We start from the raw sequence: 22,384 nt of genomic DNA, 5'->3' as shown, positions 1-22,384 counted from the left end.
ACCCAATTATTTTCTTCTGGGTTCTGCGGCCTATTCGTTGAGCACAGATTACCTTTGGAACTGCCGTGTAGTTCAAGCAAAATCACACTGAAGAGAATTAGTGCAATTTAAATAAACACACTTCACTTGTGTCACACCTCTTTATTTCATGGTTATTGTCACAATAGTATAGTTACCCTCATCTTGATGGCATATCTGGATTCTGCCACAAATTTATCATGCAGAGAAATAAGAGCTGCCAAGTCATGTGGCAAAACTGGAGTTGGAAAGTCACTTTTCATTCAAGATTTGCTGCTTTGAGTCATAATACAAAATACACTCACTTTAACTTTCCTGCTGATGTTTTCACATACCATGGAACACTTCAAGCTAATTGCCACTTTTTGTGCCACAAAGGGGCATAGGCAGCACGTAGGGTGTTGTAGGCAGATTTGAGAATAAACACCGAACACAACATGTTGCAAAAAAAGGAAAAAACACCAACCCTCATTGGAACTAAAACTTTTCAAAAGTTATTAAGTCACCATACAATTATCCAAATCACTATAATTTGGCCACCTGGTCAGAACACCAGAGGCATAAGAAAACTGTCAATAAACAGCCATGAAAAGGATTATAATGATGAATCTCTGTATCATGAGGAGATAGGAATAGTATCAAGAGGTAGCCATGGCTCCCAATTTTCTTCCTCCCATTTAGTATTTTCATCATATTATTGGTGTGCCTTGAAATCTGAGTGTTGAGCATTGGAAATCTCACCTAGCATCCAAAGCATGTGTTTATACTGCTTTGATTTTTAAATAAGATGTGCCAATCTCTCTTGTTGTGCTCTATTGACAGAGCCAGGTATCATGCCGCCTAGTTTGCTTAACTCATTCTGCAGGGACTGGTAGGCAAAGAGCATCCAAGATTGCAGAGAAGCTTGCCTGCAAGGATGCTGTGGTCATTCACTTTGCTTTTTCTGCTGCCTCCTGTTGTGTGCAAAGCAGCTATGAGGTGCCCTGAGACTGATACATTTCCTGTTCCGCATGAATGGTACCAGTCAGGTGGCCTCATCATTGGTGGGATATCTTCTCAGTTCTATTATTCCATCATTGAAGAACGCTTCATTGAAAATCCTTCACAGAATCTGTTTGATAATAATCCACAGTAAGAGACTCTCCCTCCTCCTTCATTTTTTTGATTAATCCTTCCAGTGTTTGTTTGTTTGTTTGTTTGTTTGTTTGTTTGTTTAGTATTGTGTATTCTCCTAAAATGACCGGCAGTAAATAATTGCTTTGCTCTCTGTGATAATAGGGTTACTGCTGTGCATGTTCTTGGGGCACCTAATCTGAAAGTGTCTAATCTTCCTAGAACAAATGCCATGAATCAGACACTGTTTGAGTCTGCTTTGTGAGATATTGACCTCATGGTTTGAGAATTGCTTTGTGAGATATAAACCTGTTTCAATATATTTCATTCATCTATGAAGTGACACCTGGCACTGGCTGATAAGTGAAATCTAGAAATTTTAACAAAATGTAGTCTGTGTTGGAATCTGTCAAACTGATTGTAGCAACAGTAAGTTGATGGGAGATTAATTCCTTTCCCAAGCCTTGGGTGATTTAAAAAAAGGTATGAGTTTTGCTCTCGTTAGCATGAAGTATAAATAATAAATCATCAAAAAATACTATTAGAGCGTGCTAATAGCAATTATTTACATGCACTAATATGGATGTTTTCTTCATTCTAATATGCAAAATTCCTATTTTTTGTTTGAATTAAAATACTTCAATGACATGAACTTGTATTACAAAACTTTTATCTTTCCAATTCCTTGAACTCCAAATGCAAGCTTCAAAAATGATTGAATCCTGTGGAGATTTTGTGGCTTAAGAACACAGTCATTAGAATCATAGAATCATAGAGTTGGAATAGACCACAAGGGCCATCGAGTCCAACCCCCTGCCAAGCAGGAAACACCATCAGAGCACTCCTGACATATGGTTGTCAAGCCTCTGCTTAAAGACCTCCAAAGAAGGAGACTCCACCACACTCCTTGGCAGCAAATTCCACTGTCAAACTTGCATATTGCTCTATATTTCACTAACATTAAATTAGTGAAATATAGAGCAATATGCTCTGTAAGCATTTCTGACCATGGTATAGTGATAGAGAAGTGAAGATAAGTCTAAAGGAGTTAGTTTATTCTTCTATGAGGTTTAGAATTGAATATATTTGATAGTGGTGATGGAAAGAACCTTAAAATTGTGATGAAGAAAATACATTTCACCCCATTTTTCTATACCTGTCCTACATAGAAGAGGTGACTTCTGTGATATTAGAAGTGAATGATTGCACCTAAATCAAGTCTGCAATCTTATACAAAAATACTTGGAAGTTATTCCCATTAAACTCTTTTGCACTTGCATTTGAGTAGAAATGTATTGGATCACACTGTGGTAGGTTGGTTCTGATTAGTTCTTTTTAATAACAATATTGCTTTTAAAGTAATCATTAACTTGTCTTATTTTAACTTGTTTATTAAACTGATAACTATTTTTAAAGCAAATGCATAGTGCAATCCTATAAATGACTACCAGAAACTGCCTTGTATAAGGATGGTAGTAACTGTAACTAATTCAATGAAATACTGTTGCTTTCCTGGTCTAGATGCATAGAATAATCACCTTCATGTCCATTTGGAGTAGAAAGAGAAAGAGTTGGATGTTGTTGCAGTCTTTTGGCGGGCGGTGGGGGGTGGATAGTAAAGACCAAACAAGAGCTAACAAAATGGTGGTAAAAGAAATATACAAATGGCATGATGAGTAATACATTTTATTTGGGCTGAAGAGTTTGATATTTATTATTTTAAGACCACCATAAAAGATAAGAAGGTCATAGTTCAATATGTATCAGTTTAAGAGAGAACGACAATTTGTTTTGTCCACTGGCTGCATTGTAGAATTCTCCTCTGAAATTTTAAACTAACCTCATTTGCAGCATGATAACAAAATTCTACCAGCATATCCTGGCCTTGGCATTTGCTGTAAAAGTGATAAATGAGAACCCCAACCTCTTGCCCAATGTCACACTGGGGTTCCACATCTATGACAGCTATTATGATGCAAGGATGACCTATCGTAACACCATGGACCTGCTCTTTAAAATGCATAGATTTGCTCCCAACTATAAATGTGACTCGCAGAAAAACCTCATCGCCATAATCGGAGGACTTAACTCTGATACCTCCTTCCATATGGCTGATACCTTAAGCCTCTACAAGATCCCACAGGTAGGTTTTATCAGTAAAAGGTACCCCTGACTTAGGATCAGTCTCGGATAAGTCTGGGGTTGCATGCTCATCTCGCTCTATAGGCCGAGCGAGCCGGCGTTTGTCCACAGACAGCTTCCAGGTCATGTGGCCAGCATGACTAAGCTGCTTCTGGTGAACCAGAGCACCACACAGAAATGCTGTTTACCTTCCTGCCGGAGTGGTACCTAATTATCTACTTGCAGTTTGACATGCTTTCGAACTGCTAGGTGGGCAGGAGCAGGGACTGAACAATGGGAGCTCACCCTGTTGTGGAGATTTGAACTGCCAACCTTCTGATTGGCAAGCCCTAGGCTCTGTGGTTTGGACCACAGTGCCGCCTGCATCCAGGTTCTGATTAGTTCTTAGGTTTTATGAATTGGGTCATGAATTTTTGTTCACACTCTTATTATTCTGAAAGTGATTTTGAGATTCAGAAAGTAAACATGACTGATGCTGAAGCATTGCAAGCTGGAATGTCTGTCAAGATTACTCCTTACCAGTAGATATTGCTACACCAGTGAAAGTCTGAGTCAAACAGGCAGCAGGTAGCACCTTGGACACTTCCAATACCACCAACCTGTTCCACACAACAACTGCAAGAGAAGTTGTCTCTGCAAGAAGGCCTGAAGACTTACAAAGCTGACCATAGGCCCTGCCTCCTTGGAGAGTATGGGTAACGGATTAAAGGGCCCTAATTTATTTTGCACTATTGGTCATTTGCAGGGCTAGAGAGGTTCTGTATAATACTGATAATGTCTGTTCTTTTGCTGTTAGCTTGCATATGGCTCATTCCCCCAAGAGGAGAGTGATATAGATCACTTCCTTTCCTTTTACCGCATGGTGCCCAATGAAGCTCATCAGTATATGGCGATTATCAGCTTGCTCCAGCATTTTGGATGGACATGGATTGGACTCTTTGTTACAGATGATGATGGAGGAGAAAATTTCCTGCAGACCCTGGAGCCCATGCTTTACCAGCATGGGATCTGTTCAGCCTTCACACAAAGAATAGAAAAAATAGCTCGTTTTGATATGGTGGGTGAAATTTTTGATATGCTTGATAAGTATTATGTGGGTGTCACAAATGATAAAGCCAATGCATTCATTCTCTATGGAGATTCTCTGACATTGAGCTGGCTGAGATCCGTTATGTATCTACGAGATCCTGAAAATAAGGAAAGTGCATCATTTAGAAAGGTGTGGATCATGACAACACAGATTGATTTCGTACTATTGAGTTATCAAAAGTCTTGGGATCTTGAGCTCTTTGAAGGTGCCATTTCCTTCACCATTCACTCAAATGAGCTTCTCGAGTTCCATGAATTTCTTCAGATCATAAAACCTTACTGGAATCCAGGTGATGGTTTTCTCAAGGACTTCTGGGAGCAAGCATTTGACTGTCCATTTCCAGATCTGCTCATGCGAGATATTGAAACCTGTACAGGAGAGGAGAAGTTACAGTGTCTTCCTGGGCATGTGTTTGAAATGGACATGACTGGCCACAGCTACAGTATCCACAATGCTGTCTATGTTGTCGCTCATGCTTTGCATGCTCTTTATTCATACAGATCAAAGGAAAGAGCAATGGTGGGAGGCAAAAGGTTTGAACTTCAAGATCTGCAGCCCTGGCAGGTAACCTGCTGCAAACAAAATATTATTTCAGTGAGTAAATTTCTCTGAGGCAAGACATCACATGATAACATTTTGTGATTGTGATTATTTCCTATATATTTTGTATGTACAAAATTTTTGCCTTCTGTTGCTTTGTCATAACGTTTCCATAAATTTAGCCCATTATTGATATTTGGCCTTCGTTCTAGATATATGTATTCCTTCTTTTCCCTTTTCTGTTTGAATCAGCTGCACCATTTTCTGCAAGGCATTTCATTCAACAACTCAGCAGGTGAAACAATGTCCTTTAATGATAAAAGGGAAATGAGAGGTGTATTTGACATCACAAACATGATCACATTCCCAAACAAGTCCTTCCTTCAAATGAAAGTTGGACGAGTTGATCCTGATACTCTTGAAGGAGAAGCATTCATTTTTCATGAAGATATGCTTGTATGGCACAGAGGTTTTAATCAGGTCTGCAATCTACGAATCCTTCTGTTCCTCACTGGTCTTATGACGCGTTCTTTAGGTGTTGGAAATTCCATTTTGTTTAAAACTGTTGTTTCTATCTGATATGGCTAAGGAAAAATGTGGCTGCCTAGCACATTAAAAATTGATAACAGGGAAAAAAACATTACATTTTTGTATAACTATATCTTCCATATACATAAAGCAAAGCCTTGGCATATATAAATGAAATTACTACATAGGCGTCCATTCAGTAACCTCTTTTTATAATATATGGAGACAATAACTCAGTAATAGAACACATACGGCATGCACAAGTTCCCAGGTTCAATCCATTTCATCTCTAGGCAGGGTTAAAATGAAGTCCTGGTGAGCTGTTTTTCAATTGTTTTCCAGCATTTTGCAGAACAAACAAAACATTTCGGAGAGCCCTTGAACTGTATGGTTGACCTGACAAACTTAGTGCCCTACTGGTCACCCCTCTCCATTAATGCAAAACCTTGGCACAGGTTTGGTGTGAATTGAAGAATATTGGAACGGGGGTGACCAGCATTGCACCTTGTCGGAGAAGTTCGACAATATTTTGGGACACCACAAAACTTGGGGATGTCGCTGCAAAATGATTGCAAAGTTTGTCATAGGTTTGGAGGGAATCCCAAATAATGTGATTCATAGTTACACAACTGCATAATGCAGCTCTTTTATATTAAACCTTTATTTGCTGAGTAGTGAATTTCATAAATACAAGTCAAATAAACAATCAGTTTTTCCAATCTTCTGAACGGCTTTCCTGCTATGGATAGGTGATTCCCCTTTCTCTGTGTAATGACCACTGTCACACTGGCAATCAGAAGGAGAAAAAAGAAGGAGAAAAGTTTTGCTGCTATGGTTGTGCTCCTTGTTCAGAAGGGGAAATTTCAAACCAGGATGGTAAGTCATGCAGCGCTCATATTTTTCTTCCTCTAAGGACAGTAGCAAGGCTAGATGGTAGCATTTCAGGCAGTTATTTTAGAGCAAAAAGCAAGAAAGGAGCAACATGATAAAAATGATTAAAATTCTTCAATGCATGGGAAAATACGATAAACAGAAAACTAGAGCTCGTGGGCATCTTTGGAAATTGAGTGCTGGATGATTCAGAACAGGCTAAAGAAAATTAACTGCTTCATGAAGTTCGTGATTTAACCATGGAATTCATTCCTACAAGATGCAGTTGGAAGCAATCACTTGAAAGCCTTAAAAGGAGGAGAAGACAAAGTCATGAAGGACAAGGCTATCAATGGCTATGACCTCTGATGGCTTTGCTCTGCCTCCATCATCAGAGACTAAAATCTTCAAAATACCAGTTGCTGGAAAGTGTGGGCATTGGGGGAGACTGCTGTTTCACTCAGCACCTGCTTGCAGGCTTCACATAGGAATCTGGTTGGCCACTGTGAAATCAGGAATCTAAATGAGATGGGTCACTGTCCTGATGTAGCAGGCACTTATGTTCTTATGTGAAAAAGAAAGGCAGTTAGAAGGATTTCAACACAGATATTATAAACTTAGCACACAAATGATTTTAATAAGCCTAAAAAATACACTGAGTTTAAAACACTCATATATGAACACTGAGAAACATGGAACCAATAGGTTTCATTTCATGAGAGCAAAGAAGCAATATGGAAGATAAAATACTGTTGAAAAGTATGATAGCTTTCAGAATAAGTGAGATCAAAGCATTTATATTGGAGCACTAAAATACCTGCGTTTCAATTCACTAAAATACATGCATTTCAATGCATTTCATGTCAGTGAAGCAGTCACATAGCAGACAAAGTGCTGTTCAATCAGTATTTAAATTTGACCTTGTTTATTTTTCAGATATGAATGACTGCTTCAGATGCCCCAAAACTCAGTATCCTAACAAGAACAAAACTGCCTGCATTGAAAAAACGATGACCTTTCTTTCTTATGAAGAACCTTTAGGGATCAGTTTAGCATCGGTTGCCCTTTCTTTCTTCTTCATCACAGCTTTGGTGCTAGGAACATTCATTAAGTACAGAGACACTCCCATAGTTAAAGCCAACAACCGGGATCTCACCTACTCTCTCCTTGTCTCTCTCCTGCTCTGCTTCCTCTCTTCCTTGTTATTCCTGGGTGAACCTAGCAAAGTCTCTTGCCTCCTCCGGCAACCAACTTTTGGCATTATCTTCTCTGTAGCCGTTTCTTGTGTGTTGGCCAAAACTATCACTGTAGTTCTAGCTTTCATGGCCACCAAGCCAGGGTCCAGGATGAGGAAGTGGGTAGGTAAAAGACTGGCCTACTCAGTTGTCCTTCCCTGTTCTCTTATTCAATCAACTATCTGTACTGTGTGGTTGATGACATCTCCCCCATTCCCTGATCTGGACATGCACTCTTTAACAGAAGAAATCATTGTGCAATGTAATGAAGGGTCCGTCACCATGTTTTATTGTGTCCTGGGCTACATGGGCCTCTTGGCCATTGCCAGCTTCATTGCCGCATTTGCGGCCCGCAAGTTACCTGACAGTTTTAATGAAGCCAAGTTCATTACCTTCAGCATGTTGCTCTTTTGCAGTGTTTGGCTGTCTTTTTTTCCAGCCTACCTGAGCACAAGTGGAAAGGGCATGGTGGCTGTGGAGATCTTTTCCATCTTGGCCTCCAGTGCTGGGTTATTGGGCTGCATCTTTGCCCCTAAATGCTACATCATTATTCTGAGGCCAGAACTGAACAACAGGGATCAACTTATAAGAAAAAAGAATTAAAGAGGTTTTTCTCCCTTCACTCTGGTAAATTTAAAATATGTGATAGTTAAGAGTTGAAGACCAAATTCTCTCTCTCTCTCTCTGTATATATTCCAGTAGCAAACGTACCTAAGATCACTTTTTTGCCATTTGTTTATATTTTCTGTACACAGGTCCCACTATTCAAATGCCTTTTATATGAAAAATCTCTTATTCTAACATGAGTAATTAGTGCCCAAACCTTGAAATATGCACCACAGGCTCAGCTATCCCAACAGTTGGACATGTGTTTAGTACTGTAAAGAAACAAATTGACTTTCCTTCCATGTATGCCTTTTGGAAGGCTTCAGAGTGTTTTCATGGGGTTTTCACACTTTGAGGGTCAAAATTTTGAGGTCAAAAACACATTAGAATGTTCTCATACGTATTAATGGAAACTGTTGGCTCCTTAGGGAAACATTCACCTAATAAATGGTTTTCTGAGGATGTATTTTGTTCAAATAGTGTGATCTGTAAGTAGACAAATACAACAGCTTAGGAGTGTCAGATATGACAGCTATACCTGAGTTCCCTGTGGAACAGCCTCCCTTCAGCTGTAAAGTAGTTAAGAACTTCACAACTTTTAGAGTACATCTGAATGTGGCCCTGTATCGGGAGGTTTTTAATGCTTGATGTTTTTATTATAATTTTAGATATGCTGTAAGCTGTTCAGAATGGCTGGGGAAACCCAGCAAGATGGGTGGGGTATGAATAAAATAATGGTGATGGTGATGGTGATAAGGCCCAGTTCAAGGGCCAGTTCAAGGTTACTTTTAAACTTCTTTTTTTGAATAAACATTTGTAATTGTGATGATATAGATCCTGAAACATTTTTTAATTAAAGATGCAGATAGATATGAGACCCAATTATTTTCTTCTGGGTTCTGCGGCCTATTCGTTGAGCACAGATTACCTTTGGAACTGCCGTGTAGTTCAAGCAAAATCACACTGAAGAGAATTAGTGCAATTTAAATAAACACACTTCACTTGTGTCACACCTCTTTATTTCATGGTTATTGTCACAACAGTATAGTTTCCCTCATCTTGATGGCATATCTGGATTCTGCCACAAATTTATCATGCAGAGAAATAAGAGCTGCCAAGTCATGTGGCAAAACTGGAGTTGGAAAGTCACTTTTCATTCAAGATTTGCTGCTTTGAGTCATAATACAAAATACACTCACTTTAACTTTCCTGCTGATGTTTTCACATACCATGGAACACTTCAAGCTAATTGCCACTTTTTGTGCCACAAAGGGGCATAGGCAGCACGTAGGGTGTTGTAGGCAGATTTGAGAATAAACACCGAACACATGTTGCAAAAAAAGGAAAAAACACCAACCCTCATTGGAACTAAAACTTTTCAAAAGTTATTAAGTCACCGTACAATTATCTAAATCACTATAATTTGTCCACCTTGTCAGAACACCAGAGGCATAAGAAAACTGTCAATACACAGCCATGAAAAGGATTATAATGATGAATCTCTGTATCATTAGGAGATAGGAATAGTATCTAGAGGTAGTCATGGCTCCCTATTTTCTTTCTCCCATTTAGTATTTTCATCATATTATTGGTCTGCCTTGAAATCTGAGTGTTGAGCACTGGAAATCTCACCTAGCATCCAAAGCATGTGTTTATACTGCTTTGATTTTTAAATAAGGTGTGCCAATCTCTCTTGTTGTGCTCTATTGACAGAGCCAGGTATCATGCCGCCTAGTTTGCTTAACTCATTCTGCAGGGACTGGTAGGCAAAGAGCATCCAAGATTGCAGAGAAGCTTGCCTGCAAGGATGCTGTGGTCATTCACTTTGCTTTTTCTGCTTGCTCCTGTTGTGTGCAAAGCAGCTATGAGGTGCCCTGAGACTGATACATTTCCTGTTCCACATGAATGGTACCAGTCAGGTGGCCTCATCATTGGTGGGATATCTTCTCAGTTCTATTATTCCATCATTGAAGAACGCTTCATTGAAAATCCTTCACAGAATCTGTTTGATAATAATCCACAGTAAGAGACTCTCCCTCCTCCTTCATTTTTTGGATTAATCCTTCCAGTGTTTGTTTGTTTGTTTAGTATTGTGTATTCTCCTAAAATGACCGGCAGTAAATAATTGCTTTGCTCTCTGTGATAATAGGGTTACTGCTGTGCATGTTCTTGGGGCACCTAATCTGAAAGTGTCCAATCTTCCTAGAAAAGATGCCATGAATCAGACACTGTTTGAGTCTCCTTTGTGAGATATTGACCTCATGGTTTGAGAATTGTTTTTTGAGATATAAACCTGTTTCAATATATTTCATTCATCTATGAAGTGACACCTGGTACTGGCTGATAAGTGAAATCTAGAAATTTTAACAAAATGTAGTCTGTGTTGGGAATCTGTCAAACTGATTGTAGCAACAGTAAGTTGATGGGAGATTAATTCCTTTCCCAAGCCTTGGGTGATTAAAAAAAAGGTATGAGTTTTGCTCTCGTTAGCATGAAGTATAAATAATAAATCATCAAAAAATACTATTAGAGCGTGCTAATTGCAATTATTTACATGCACTAATATGGATGTTTTCGTCATTCTAATATGCAAAATTCCTATTTTTTGTTTGAATTAAAATACTTCAATGACATGAACTTGTATTACAAAACTTTTGTCTTTCCAATTCCTTGAACTCCAAATGCAAGCTTCAAAAATGATTGAATCCTGTGGAGACTTTGTGGCTTAAGAACACAGTCATTAGAATCATAGAATCATAGAATCATAGAGTTGGAATAGACCTCAAGGGCCATCGAGTCCAACCCCCTGCCAAGCAGGAAACACCACCAGAGCACTCCTGACATATGGTTGTCAAGCCTCTGCTTAAAGACCTCCAAAGAAGGAGACTCCATCACACTCCTTGGCAGCAAATTCCACTGTCAAACTTGCATATTGCTCTATATTTCACTACCATTAAATTAGTGAAATATAGAGCAATATGCTCTGTATGCATTTCTGACCATGGTATAGTGATAGAGAAGTGAAGATAAGTCTAAAGGAGTTAGTTTATTCTTCTATTAGGTTTAGAATTGAATGTATTTGAGAGTGGTGATGGAAAGAACCTTAAAATTGTGATGAAGAGAAAACATTTCACCCCATTTTTCTATACCTGTCTTACATAGAAGAGGTGACTTCTGGTATATTAGAAGTGAATGATTGCACCTAAACCAAGTCTGCAATCTTATACAAAAATAACTTGGAAGTTATCCTCATTGAACTCACTTGCACTTGCATTTGAGTAGAAATGTATTGGATCACACTGTGGTAGGTTGGTTCTGATTAGTTCTTTTTAAAAACAATGTAGCTTTTAAAGTAATCATTAACTTGTCTTATTTAAGTGATAACTATTTTTAAAACAAATGCATAGTGCAATCCTATAAATGAATACCAGAAACTGCCTTGTATAAGGATGGTAGTGACTGTAACTAATTCAATGAAATATTATTGAATTCCTGGGCTAGATGCATAGAATAATTACCTTCATGGCCATTTGGAGTACAAAGAGAAAGAGTTGGATATTGTTGTAGTCATTTTTAGGAAGGGAGGTGGATATTAAAGACCACACAAGAGCTAACTAAACGGTGGTAAAAGAAATATACAAATGGCATGATGAGTAATACATTTTATTTGGGCTAAAGAGTTTGATATTTCTTATTTTAGAACCATCATAAAATTCTAAGGTTATAGTTGAGTATGCATAAGTTTCAGAAAGAAAGGGCAATTTGTTTTGTCTGCATTGTAGAATTTTCCTCTGAAATTTGAAACTAACCTCATTTGCAGCATGATAACAAAATTCTACCAGCACATACTTGCTCTGGCATTTGCTGTAAAAGTGATAAATGAGAATCCCAACATCTTGCCCAATGTCACACTGGGGTTCCACATCTACGACAGCTATTATGATGCAAGGATGACCTATCGTAACACCATGGACCTGCTCTTTAAAATGCATAGATTTGCTCCCAACTATAAATGTGACTCACAGAAAAACCTAATCGCCATAATCGGAGGACTTAGCTCTGATACCTCCTTCCATATGGCTGATACCTTAAGCCTCTACAAGATTCCACAGGTAGGTTTTATGAGTAAAAGGTAAAGGTATCCCTGACTTAGGTTCAGTCTTGGATGACTCTGGGGTTGCATGCTCATCTCGCTCTATAGGCCGAGCGAGCCGGCGTTTGTCCACAGACAGCTTCCAGGTCATGTGGCCAGCATGACTAAGCTGCTTCTGGTGAACCAGAGCACCACACGGAAATGCCGTTTACCTTCCTACCAGAGCGGTACCTATTTATCTACTTGCAGTTTGACATGCTTTCGAACTGCTAGGTGGGCAGGAGCAGGGACTGAACAATGGGAGCTCACCCTGTCGTGGGGATTTGAACTGCCGAACTTTTGATTGGCAAGCCCTAGGCTCTGTGGTTTGGACCACAGTGCTGCCTGCATCCAGGTTCTGATTAGATCTTAGGTTTTAGGAGTAGGGTCATGAATTTTTGTTCACACTCTTATCATTCTGGAAGTGATTTTGAGATTCAGAAAGTAAACATGACTGATGCTGAAGCATTACAAGCTGGAATGTCTGTCAAAAACGTAGATTACTCCTGACCAGTAGAGATTGCTACACCAGTGAAAGTCTGAGTCAAACAGGCAGCAGGTAGCACCTTGGACACTTCCAATACCACCAACCTGTTCCACACAACAACTGCAAGAGAAGTTGTCTCTGCAAGAAGGCCAGGTTGACCTGAAGACTTACAAAGCTGACCATAGGCCCTGCCTCCTTGGAGAGTCTGGGTAACGGATTAAAGGGCCCTAATTTATTTTGCACTATTGGTCATTTGCAGGGCTAGAGAGGTTCTGTATAATACTGATAATGTCTGTTCTTTTGCTGTTAGCTTGCATATGGCTCATTCCCCCAAGAGGAGAGTGATATAGATCACTTCCTTTCCTTTTACCGCATGGTGCCCAATGAAGCTCATCAGTATATGGCGATTATCAGCTTGCTCCAGCATTTTGGATGGACATGGATTGGACTCTTTGTTACAGATGATGATGGAGGAGAAAATTTCCTGCAGACCCTGGAGCCCATTCTTTACCAGCATGGGATCTGTTCAGCCTTCACACAAAGAATGGAAAAAATAGCTCATTTTGATATGGTGGGTGAAATTTTTGATATGCTTGATAAGTATTATGTGGGTGTCACAAATGATAAAGCCAATGCATTCATTGTCTATGGAGATTCTCTGACATTGAGCTGGCTGAGATCCGTTATGTATCTACGAGATCCTGAAAATAAGGAAAGCGCATCATTTAGAAAGGTGTGGATCATGACAACACAGATTGATTTCGTATTATTGAGTTTTCAAAAGTCTTGGGATCTTGAGCTCTTTGAAGGTGCCATATCCTTCACCATACACTCCAAAAAGCTTCTCAAGTTCCATGAATTTCTTCAGATCATAAAACCTTACTGGAATCCAGGTGATGGTTTTCTCAAGGACTTCTGGGAGCAAGCATTTGACTGTCCATTTCCAGATCTGCTCATGCGAGATATTGAAACCTGTACAGGAGAGGAGAAGTTACAGTGTCTTCCTGGGCATGTGTTTGAAATGGACATGACTGGCCACAGCTACAGTATCCACAATGCTGTCTATGTTGTCGCTCATGCTTTGCATGCTCTTTATTCATACAGATCAAAGGAAAGAGCAATGGTGGGAGGCAAAAGGTTTGAACTTCAAGATCTGCAGCCCTGGCAGGTAACCTGCTGCAAACAAAATATTATTTCAGTGAGTGAATTTCTCTGAGGCCAGACATCAAGTGATAACATTTTGTGGTTGTGATTATTTCCAATATATTTAGTATGTACAGAATTTTAGCCTTCTATTGCTTTGTTATAACATTTCCATCTGCTATATGAATATAGCCCATTGTTGATATTTGGCCTTCGTTCTAGATATATGTATTCCTTCTTTTCCCTTTTTCTGTTTGAATCAGCTGCACCATTTTCTGCAAGGCATTTCATTCAACAACTCAGCAGGTGAAACAATGTCCTTTAATGATAAAAGGGAACTGAGAGGTGTATTTGACATCACAAACATGATCACATTCCCAAACAAGTCCTTCCTTCAAATGAAAGTTGGACGAGTTGATCCTGATACTCTTGAAGGAGAAGCATTCATTTTTCATGAAGATATGCTTGTATGGCACAGAGGTTTTAATCAGGTCTGCAGTTTACGAATCCTTCTGGTCCTCACTGGTCTTATGACGCGTTCTTTAGGTGTTGGAAGTTCCATTTTGTTTAAAACTGTTGTTTCTATCTGATATGGCCAAGGAAAAATGTGGCTGCCTAGCACATTAAAAATTGATAACAGGGTGGAAAACATTACATTTTTGTATATCTTCCAAATACATAAAGCAAAGCCTTGGCATATATAAATGAAATTACTACATAGGCGCCCATTCAGTAACCTCTTTTTATAATATATGGAGACAATAACTCAGTAATAGAACACATATGGCATGCACAAGTTCCCAGGTTCAATCAATTTCATCTCTAGGCAGGGTTAAAATGAAGTCCTGGTGAGCTGTTTTTCAATTGTTTTGCAGCATTTTGCAGAACAAACTTAACATTTTGGAGAGCCCTTGAACTGTATGGCTGACCTGACAAACTTAGTGCCCTACTGGTCACCCCTCTCCATTAATGCAAAACTTTGGCACAGGTTTGGTGTGAATTGAAGAATATTGGATTGTGGGTGACCAGCATTGCACCATGTTGGGGAAATTTGACAATATTTTGGTACACTTCAAAATGTGGGGATTTTGCTGCAAAATGATTGCAAAGTTTGTCATAGGTTTGGAGGGAATCCCAAATAACGTGATTCATAGTTAACACAACTGCATAATGCAGCTCTTTTATATTAAACCTTTATTTGCTGAGTAGTGAACTTCATTAATAGAAGTCAAATAAACAATCAGTTTTTCCGATCTTCTGAACTCTTTCCTGCTATGGATAGGTGATTCCCCTTTCTCTGTGTAATGACCACTGCCACCCTGGCAATCAGAAGAAGAAAAAAGAAGGAGAAAAGTTTTGCTGCTATGGTTGTGCTCCTTGTTCAGAAGGGGAAATTTCAAACCAGGATGGTAAGTCATGCAGTGCTCATATTTTTCTTCCTCTAAGGACAATAGCAAGGCTAGAAGGTAGTATTTCAGGCAGTTATTTTAGAGCAAAAAGCAAGAAAGGAGCAACATGATAAAAATGATTAAAATTCTTCAATGCATGGGAAAATAGGGTAAACTGAACACTAGAGCTCGGGGGCATCTTTGGAAATTGAGTGCTGGATGATTCAGAACAGGCTAAAGAAAATTAACTGCTTCATGAAGTTCGTGATATAACCATGGAATTCATTCCTACAGGATGCAGTGGGAAACAATCACTTGAAATCCTTTAAAGGAGGACAAGACAAAGTCATGGAAGACAAGGCTATCCATGGCTATGACCTCTGATGGCTTTGCTCTGCCTCCATCATCAGAGACTGAAATCTTCAAAATACTAGTTGCTGGAAAGTGTGGGCGTTGGGGGAGACTGCTGTTTCACTCAGCACCTGCTTGCAGGCTTCCCATAGGAATCTGGTTGGCCACTGTGAAATCAGGAATCTAAATGAGATGGGTCACTGTCCTGATGTAGCAGGCACTTATGTTCTTATGTGAAAAAGAAAGGCAGTAAGAAGGATTTCAACACAGATATTATAAACTTAGCACACAAATGATTTTAATAAGCCTAAAAATACACTGAGTTTAAAACACTCATATATGAACACTGAGAAACATGGAACCAATAAGTTTCATTTCATGCCAGCAAAGAAGCAATATGGAAGGTAAAATACTGTTGAAAAGTACCGCATTTTTCGCCCCATAGGACGCACCGCCCTATAGGACGCACCTAGTATTTTTTTTGGGGGGGGAATGAAAAAAAATTATCCCCCCCCCCCCGGCACAGGGCTGGCGCAGGTGAAGCCCGAGCTTCCCCCGACCCCAGCCCCCAGAACAGCCTGCTATCCGCAAGCCTAGGGAGCCGCGCCGGTCTCCCCAGGCTTGCGGACAGCTGTGCAAACCTGGGCATGCTTCTCAGCGCGCCCGAGGCTTCGGAATGCAGACAGCTCTGCGAGACCCTCCAGAGCCCGGCGCGGCTTGGCGCCGGGCTCCCAAGGGTCACGCAGAGCTGCACGGACCCCGGGAGGGCAGGCAGCTCTGCGTGACCCTCCGGAGGCTGACGCGGCTTGGCGCTGGGCTCTGGGGGGTCGCACAGAGCTGTGTGGACCCCGGGAGGGCAGGCAGCTCTGTGCGACCTTCCGGAGGCCGGCGCGGCTTCGCGCCAGCCTCCGGAGGGTTGCACAGAGCTTCCTGAAGCCTGGAGACTGGGAGCCTCTCGCTCTCCAGGCTTCAGCAAAAGCCTGTATTTGCCCCATAGGACGCACACACATTTCCCCTTCATTTTTGGAGGGGGGAAAAGTGCGTCCTATAGGGCGAAAAATACGGTATAATAGCTTTCAGAATAAGTGAGATCAAAGCATTTATACTGGAGCACTAAAATACATGCATATCAATAGGTATAATTTCATGTCAGTGAAGCAATCACATAGCAGACAAAGTGCTGTTCAACCAGTATTTAAATTTGACCTTGTTTATTTTTCAGATATGAATGACTGCTTCAGATGCCCACAAATTCAGTATCCTAACAAGAACAAAACTGCCTGCATTGAAAAAACGATGACCTTCCTTTTTTATGAAGAACATTTAGGGATCAGTTTAGCATCTGTTGCCCTTTCTTTCTTCTTTATCACAGCTTTGGTGCTAGGAACATTCATTAAGTACAAAGACACTCCCATAGTCAAAGCCAACAATCGGGACCTCACCTATTCTCTCCTTGTCTCTCTCCTGCTCTGCTTCCTTTCTTCATTGTTATTTCTGGGTGAACCTAGCACAGTTTCCTGCCTCCTCCGGCAACCAACATTTGGCATCATCTTCTCTGTAGCCGTTTCTTGTGTGTTGGCCAAAACTATCACTGTAGTTGTAGCTTTCATGGCCACCAAGCCAGGGTCCAGCATGAGGAAGTGGGTAGGGAAAAGACTGACCTACTCAGTTGTGATTCCCTGTTCTCTTATTCAATCAACTATCTGTACTGTGTGGTTGATGACATCTCCCCCATTCCCTGATCTGGACATGCACTCTTCAACAGAAGAAATCATTGTGCAATGTAATGAAGGGTCCGTCACCATGTTTTATTGTGTCCTGGGCTACATGGGCCTCTTGGCCATTGCCAGCTTCATTGCCGCATTTGCAGCCCGCAAGTTACCTGACTGTTTTAATGAAGCCAAATTCATTACCTTCAGCATGTTGCTCTTTTGCAGTGTTTGGCTGTCTTTTGTTCCAGCCTACCTGAGCACAAGTGGAAAATACATGGTGGCTGTGGAGATCTTCTCCATCTTGGCTTCCAGTGCTGGCTTATTGGGCTGCATCTTTGCCCCTAAATGCTACATCATTATTCTGAGGCCAGAGCTGAACAACAGGGAGCAACTTATAAGAAAAAAGAATTAAACAGGTTTTTCTTCCTTTGCTCTGGTAAATTTTAAATATGTGATAGTTAAGAGTTGAAGACCAAATTCTCTCTCTGTGTGTATATATTCCAGTAGCAAACGTACCTGAGATCACTTTTTTGCCATTTGTTTATTTATATTTTCTATACACAGGTCCCACTATCCAAATGCCTTTTATATGAAAAATCTCTTATTCTAACATGAGTAATTAGTGCCCAAACCTTGTTATATGCACCACAGACTCAGGTATCCCAACAGCTGAATGTGTGTTTAGTAGTGTAAACAAACAAGCTGACCTTCCTTCCATGTATGCCTTTTGGAAGGCTTCAGAGTGTTTTCATGGGGTTTTCGCACTTTGAGGGTCAACATTTTGAGGTCAAGAACACATTAGAATGTTCTCATAGGTATTGATGGAAACTGTTGGCTCCTTAGAGAAACGCTGACCTAACAAACGATTTTCTGAGGATGTATTTTGTTCAAATAGTGAGATCTGTAAGTAGACAAATACAATAGCTTAGGAGTGTCAGATATCACAGCTCTACCTGAGTTCCCTGTGGAACACCCTCCCTTCAGCTGTAAAGGAGTTAAGAATTGCATAACTTTTACAATACAACTGATTGCGGCCCTGTATTGGGAGGTTTTTAATGCTTGATGTTTTTATTATGATTTTAGATACTCTGTAAGCTGTCCAGAGCGGTTGGGGAAACCCAGCAAGATGGGTGGGGTATAAATAAAATAATGATGATGGTGGTGATGATGATGATGATGATGATGATGATAAGGCTTTAGACCAGTTCAAGGTTACTTTTATTTTTTTTTTTTTTAAATAATTTTTATTGCATTTTTTCAGACATAGGCAGAAAAAAACAAAAGAAAAAAAAAACAAAAAGCAAATACAAAGAATCATAACCTTTCAACAACTTATTTCTATCGAGCTTCCCCGCATCTCCCGCACAATGCATTCTTAACAATAAATTTATCAGCAAATTATAACCTTGTTTCGTGTGTTTCTTTTATACTTTCAATTGCAGTTTAAGTTTAAATCCCTTGTTGTCCATTTACTCTAAAAACAGAATATATTATCATTTTTAACATTTAAACATTGATTCTTTCAATAATGTTATCCAATTCCGTAAATGTTGCATTCTCATTGCTGGGGCTAGCATTTCAAATTATGCATCATTTTATAGTTCATATAACTTATAAAATTTTTGCAAGTAATTCTTAAATTTTTTCCAGTCCTCCTCCATTGCTTCTTCTCCCAGGTCTCGGATTCTGGCAGTCATTTCGGCCAATTCCATATAGTCAATCAGTTGCATTTGCCACTCTTCCAGCGTGGGTAAATCTTGAGTCTTCCAGTGTTTGGCGATCAAAATTCTTGCTGCAGTGGTAGCATACATAAAAAACGTTCTATCCTTCTTTAAAACCTTTTGGCCGACAATACCCAAGAGGAAGGCCTCCGGTTTTTTAGGGAAGGTGTACTTAAACACCTTTTTTAACTCGTTGTAGATCATTTCCCAGAAGGCCTTCACTCTTGGGCAAGTCCACCAAAGGTGAAAGAATGTTCCTTCAGCCTCTTTGCACTTCCAACATTTGTTATCAGACAAATGGTATATCTTAGCAAGCTTGACTGGGGTCATGTACCACCTGTATACCATTTTCATAATGTTTTCTTTCAAGGCATTACATGCCGTAAATTTCATACCGGTGGTCCATAACCTTTCCCAGTCTTCAAACATGATATTGTAACCAATGTCCTGAGCCCACTTTATCATGGCTGATTTAACTGTCTCATCCTGGGTGTTCCACTTAAGCAGCAAGTTATACATTCTCGATAAAACCTTGGTCTTTGGTTCTAACAATTCTGTCTCAAGTTTCGATTTTTCCACCTGGAATCCTGTTTTTTTGTCCAACTTAACCACCTCGTTAATTTGGGCATAATGAAACCAATCTCGCACCTTATCTTTTAAATTTTCAAAGCTCCGCAACCTCCAATTGTCACCTACTTTTTCTATTAGTTCCCAATATTTCGGCCAGCCGGTCTCCATATTGGGTTTTTTCCACGCCTTAGCCTCCACTGGTGATGACCACCTCGGAGTCTTACTTTCAAGTAAGTCTTTGTATTTCTGCCAGACCATAAAAATTGCTTTCCTGACAATATGGTTTTTGAACATTCCATGTGTTTTTGCCTTGCCGTACCACAGATAAGCATGCCATCCTAACGAGTTGTTAAAACCTTCCAGGTCTAGGACATCTGTATTCTCTAATAGAATCCAATCTTTCAACCAGCAGAAGGCTGCCGCCTCATAGTATAACCTTAAGTCTGGCAGGGCAAACCCCCCTCTTTCTTTTGCATCAGTTAGTATTTTGAACTTTATTCGGGGCTTTTTGCCCTGCCAGACAAACTTGAGATATCCCTCTGCCACTTTCCAAAACATTCCACTCTGTCCACGACCTGTTCAAGGTTACTTTTAAACTTCTTTTTTGGAATAAACATTTGTAATTGTGATGATATAGATCATGAAACCTTTTATAATTACAGATGCCACATAATTTTCTTCTTGGTATGTTTTTATTAGGGACACGGGTGGCGCTGTGGGTAAAAGCCTCAGTGCCTAGGGCTTGCTGATCGAAAGGTCGGCGGTTCGAATCCCCGCGGCAGAGTGTGCTCCCGCTGCTCGGTCCCAGCGCCTGCCAACCTAGCAGTTCGAAAGCACCCCCGGGTGCAAGTAGATAAATAGGGACCGCTTACTAGCGGGAAGGTAAACGGCGTTCCGTGTGCTGCGCTGGCTCGCCAGATGCAGCTTGTCACGCTGGCCACGTGACCCGGAAGTGTCTCCGGACAGCGCTGGCCCCCGGCCTCTTAAGTGAGATGAGCGCACAACCCTAGAGTCTGTCAAGACTGGCCCGTACGGGCAGGGGTACCTTTACCTTTACCTTTATGTTTTTATTATGGACTTAGTACATCACATAGCTGTATCCTATATTTCTTTATTGCCATTTTGACAGCTTATTTTTCCCCATTTTCTTTTAAAACTAATTTCTTTTATCCTATGTAACCTGTGTCTAGTTACTCAAATTTAATAAAATATTTTTTGGGGGAAACACACACTCTGGAATATGAATAATTTATTTAAATTAAGCACTAGTCATGTCCCAAAATTTATTCAGGAGTGCAGCTGGGATGGGGTGTTGTTTGTCCCCCACTTTGATTCATGGTGAACCAACCTGATGCCCCCATATCTGAGCTATTAGGCTGGTGGGGTTGAAAGCTGTGCAAAGCCATAATATATATATACACAATCCATTATGGTTGCGGTTCAGACTAGAGTTCCAATCCCCATGCAGTCACGAAGCTCACTCTGTATCAGAGCTTTCCAAACTTTTCATATTGGTGACACACTTTTTAAACATGCATCATTTTTTGACATAACAATTCAATTTTACTTGCAAACCAGAGGTTAAGCTAACCCCTTTCCAGCCCAGGTTGGGTGGGTGGGAGTGCTGGGACCGTTTGTGTGACACACCTGCACACTGTAGCCAAATAACTAAGCTGTCATGACACAAAGTTTGAAAGCCCTGTTCTATGTCCTTGGGGTAGCTGCTGCTTTCTCTCTCTCAGCCTACCCTACCTCATCAGGTGGACAGGAAGAATCATGTACATCACCTTGTTCAGAGTATGGTGCTGATAACTCCAAGGTTACAGATTTGATCCCTGTAAGGGACAGATGCATATTCCTTCATTTCAGGGGTTTGACTAGATGGTTCTCAGGGTCCCTTCCAACTCTATGATTCTGTGACTCCCTCTCTCTCTCTATATATATATATATAATCAGTTTGATTTGTATCAATATATATTTCAATGCAATTTTATTGGACTGCATACCACGTCTCAGGGCCAACAGGATTCAAGTATCATTAATGAGTGATGTCAAGGAAGCTATAAGCAGCAAGAAAGCTTCCTTCAGAAAAAGAAAGCCTTTTCCAAGTAGGAAAAATGAAAGGAAACATATCCTGCAAAAGAAGTGCAAGCGCAATTCAAAGAGGATTTTGCTAAATAAATAAATTCAAAGACCAACAATAAAATATTATTTCAATGCATAAGAAACAGATGACCACTTGGAAGGCAGTTAGGCCTTCCTTTCTTTTCCTTTTAGTAGTTTTTTAAGTAATAATTTCATTTTGATTTTGACAAAGTAGTAATAATAAATAAATAAGAATGAAAATGTGCACCCCACCCGCAAGACCATTGTAACAATCCAACCTCACAAAATTTCAACACCTCTTGCGATGGTTTGACCCCTTTCCACTTTAACAGTACAAATTCTACAAACGCCTTCCATATCACCTCAAAATCATTTCTCCTGCATATCCCCCGTCTTACCTTAATAGCACAAGTTAATTTATCATTAATAGCTATATCTCACACCTCTTTGTACAATTCTTCCATTTTATATTCACTTTGCCCCTTCCACTTCCTGGCTATAATAACTTGTGCAGCTGTCAATAAATATGTAAGCAAGTCCTTCATAGTCTGTGTACCTTACACCCCACCATATAATTGATAGTAATGCTACCTCTGGACTTTCAGTCAGCTTTAACTCAGTGACTTCACTTA

The 22,384-nt window shown here is 40.1% G+C and overlaps 2 protein-coding genes across 2 annotated transcripts; both read left to right on the top strand.

Annotated features, from left to right (window-relative positions):
* The first annotated feature begins 2,983 nt into the window (after positions 1-2,983).
* On the top strand, positions 2,984-8,139 carry LOC144325218 (vomeronasal type-2 receptor 26-like). Its single transcript, XM_077917820.1, has 5 exons — positions 2,984-3,274; positions 4,070-4,927; positions 5,156-5,383; positions 6,181-6,307; positions 7,238-8,139. The coding sequence occupies exons 1-5, from the start codon at positions 2,984-2,986 to the stop codon at positions 8,137-8,139; spliced, it is 2,406 nt and encodes an 801-aa protein (XP_077773946.1).
* Positions 8,140-11,963: 3,824 nt separating this feature from the next.
* Positions 11,964-17,767, top strand: LOC114608068 (vomeronasal type-2 receptor 26-like). Its single transcript, XM_077917819.1, has 5 exons — positions 11,964-12,254; positions 13,072-13,929; positions 14,168-14,395; positions 15,187-15,313; positions 16,866-17,767. Exons 1-5 carry the CDS (start codon positions 11,964-11,966, stop codon positions 17,765-17,767), a joined length of 2,406 nt encoding a protein of 801 aa, XP_077773945.1.
* The last annotated feature ends 4,617 nt before the right edge of the window (positions 17,768-22,384 follow it).

Source organism: Podarcis muralis, chromosome 13 (assembly GCF_964188315.1).
Source record: "Podarcis muralis chromosome 13, rPodMur119.hap1.1, whole genome shotgun sequence".
Taxonomy (NCBI): Eukaryota; Metazoa; Chordata; class Lepidosauria; order Squamata; family Lacertidae; genus Podarcis; species Podarcis muralis.
This window is presented reverse-complemented; position numbering and strand designations above follow the sequence as displayed.

Bases quoted from the DNA above. Each gene is read 5' to 3' on its own strand.
- LOC114608068 (XM_077917819.1), top strand. From the start codon at position 11,964: ATGATAACAAAATTCTACCAGCACATACTTGCTCTGGCATTTGCTGTA. The intron at 12,255-13,071 runs GTAGGTTTTATG...TTTTGCTGTTAG, and splicing joins GCCTCTACAAGATTCCACAG to CTTGCATATGGCTCATTCCC. The intron at 14,396-15,186 runs GTCTGCAGTTTA...TGCTATGGATAG, and splicing joins GGCACAGAGGTTTTAATCAG to GTGATTCCCCTTTCTCTGTG.
- LOC144325218 (XM_077917820.1), top strand. From the start codon at position 2,984: ATGATAACAAAATTCTACCAGCATATCCTGGCCTTGGCATTTGCTGTA. The intron at 4,928-5,155 runs GTAACCTGCTGC...TGTTTGAATCAG, and splicing joins AAGATCTGCAGCCCTGGCAG to CTGCACCATTTTCTGCAAGG. The intron at 6,308-7,237 runs GTAAGTCATGCA...TTTATTTTTCAG, and splicing joins GGAAATTTCAAACCAGGATG to ATATGAATGACTGCTTCAGA.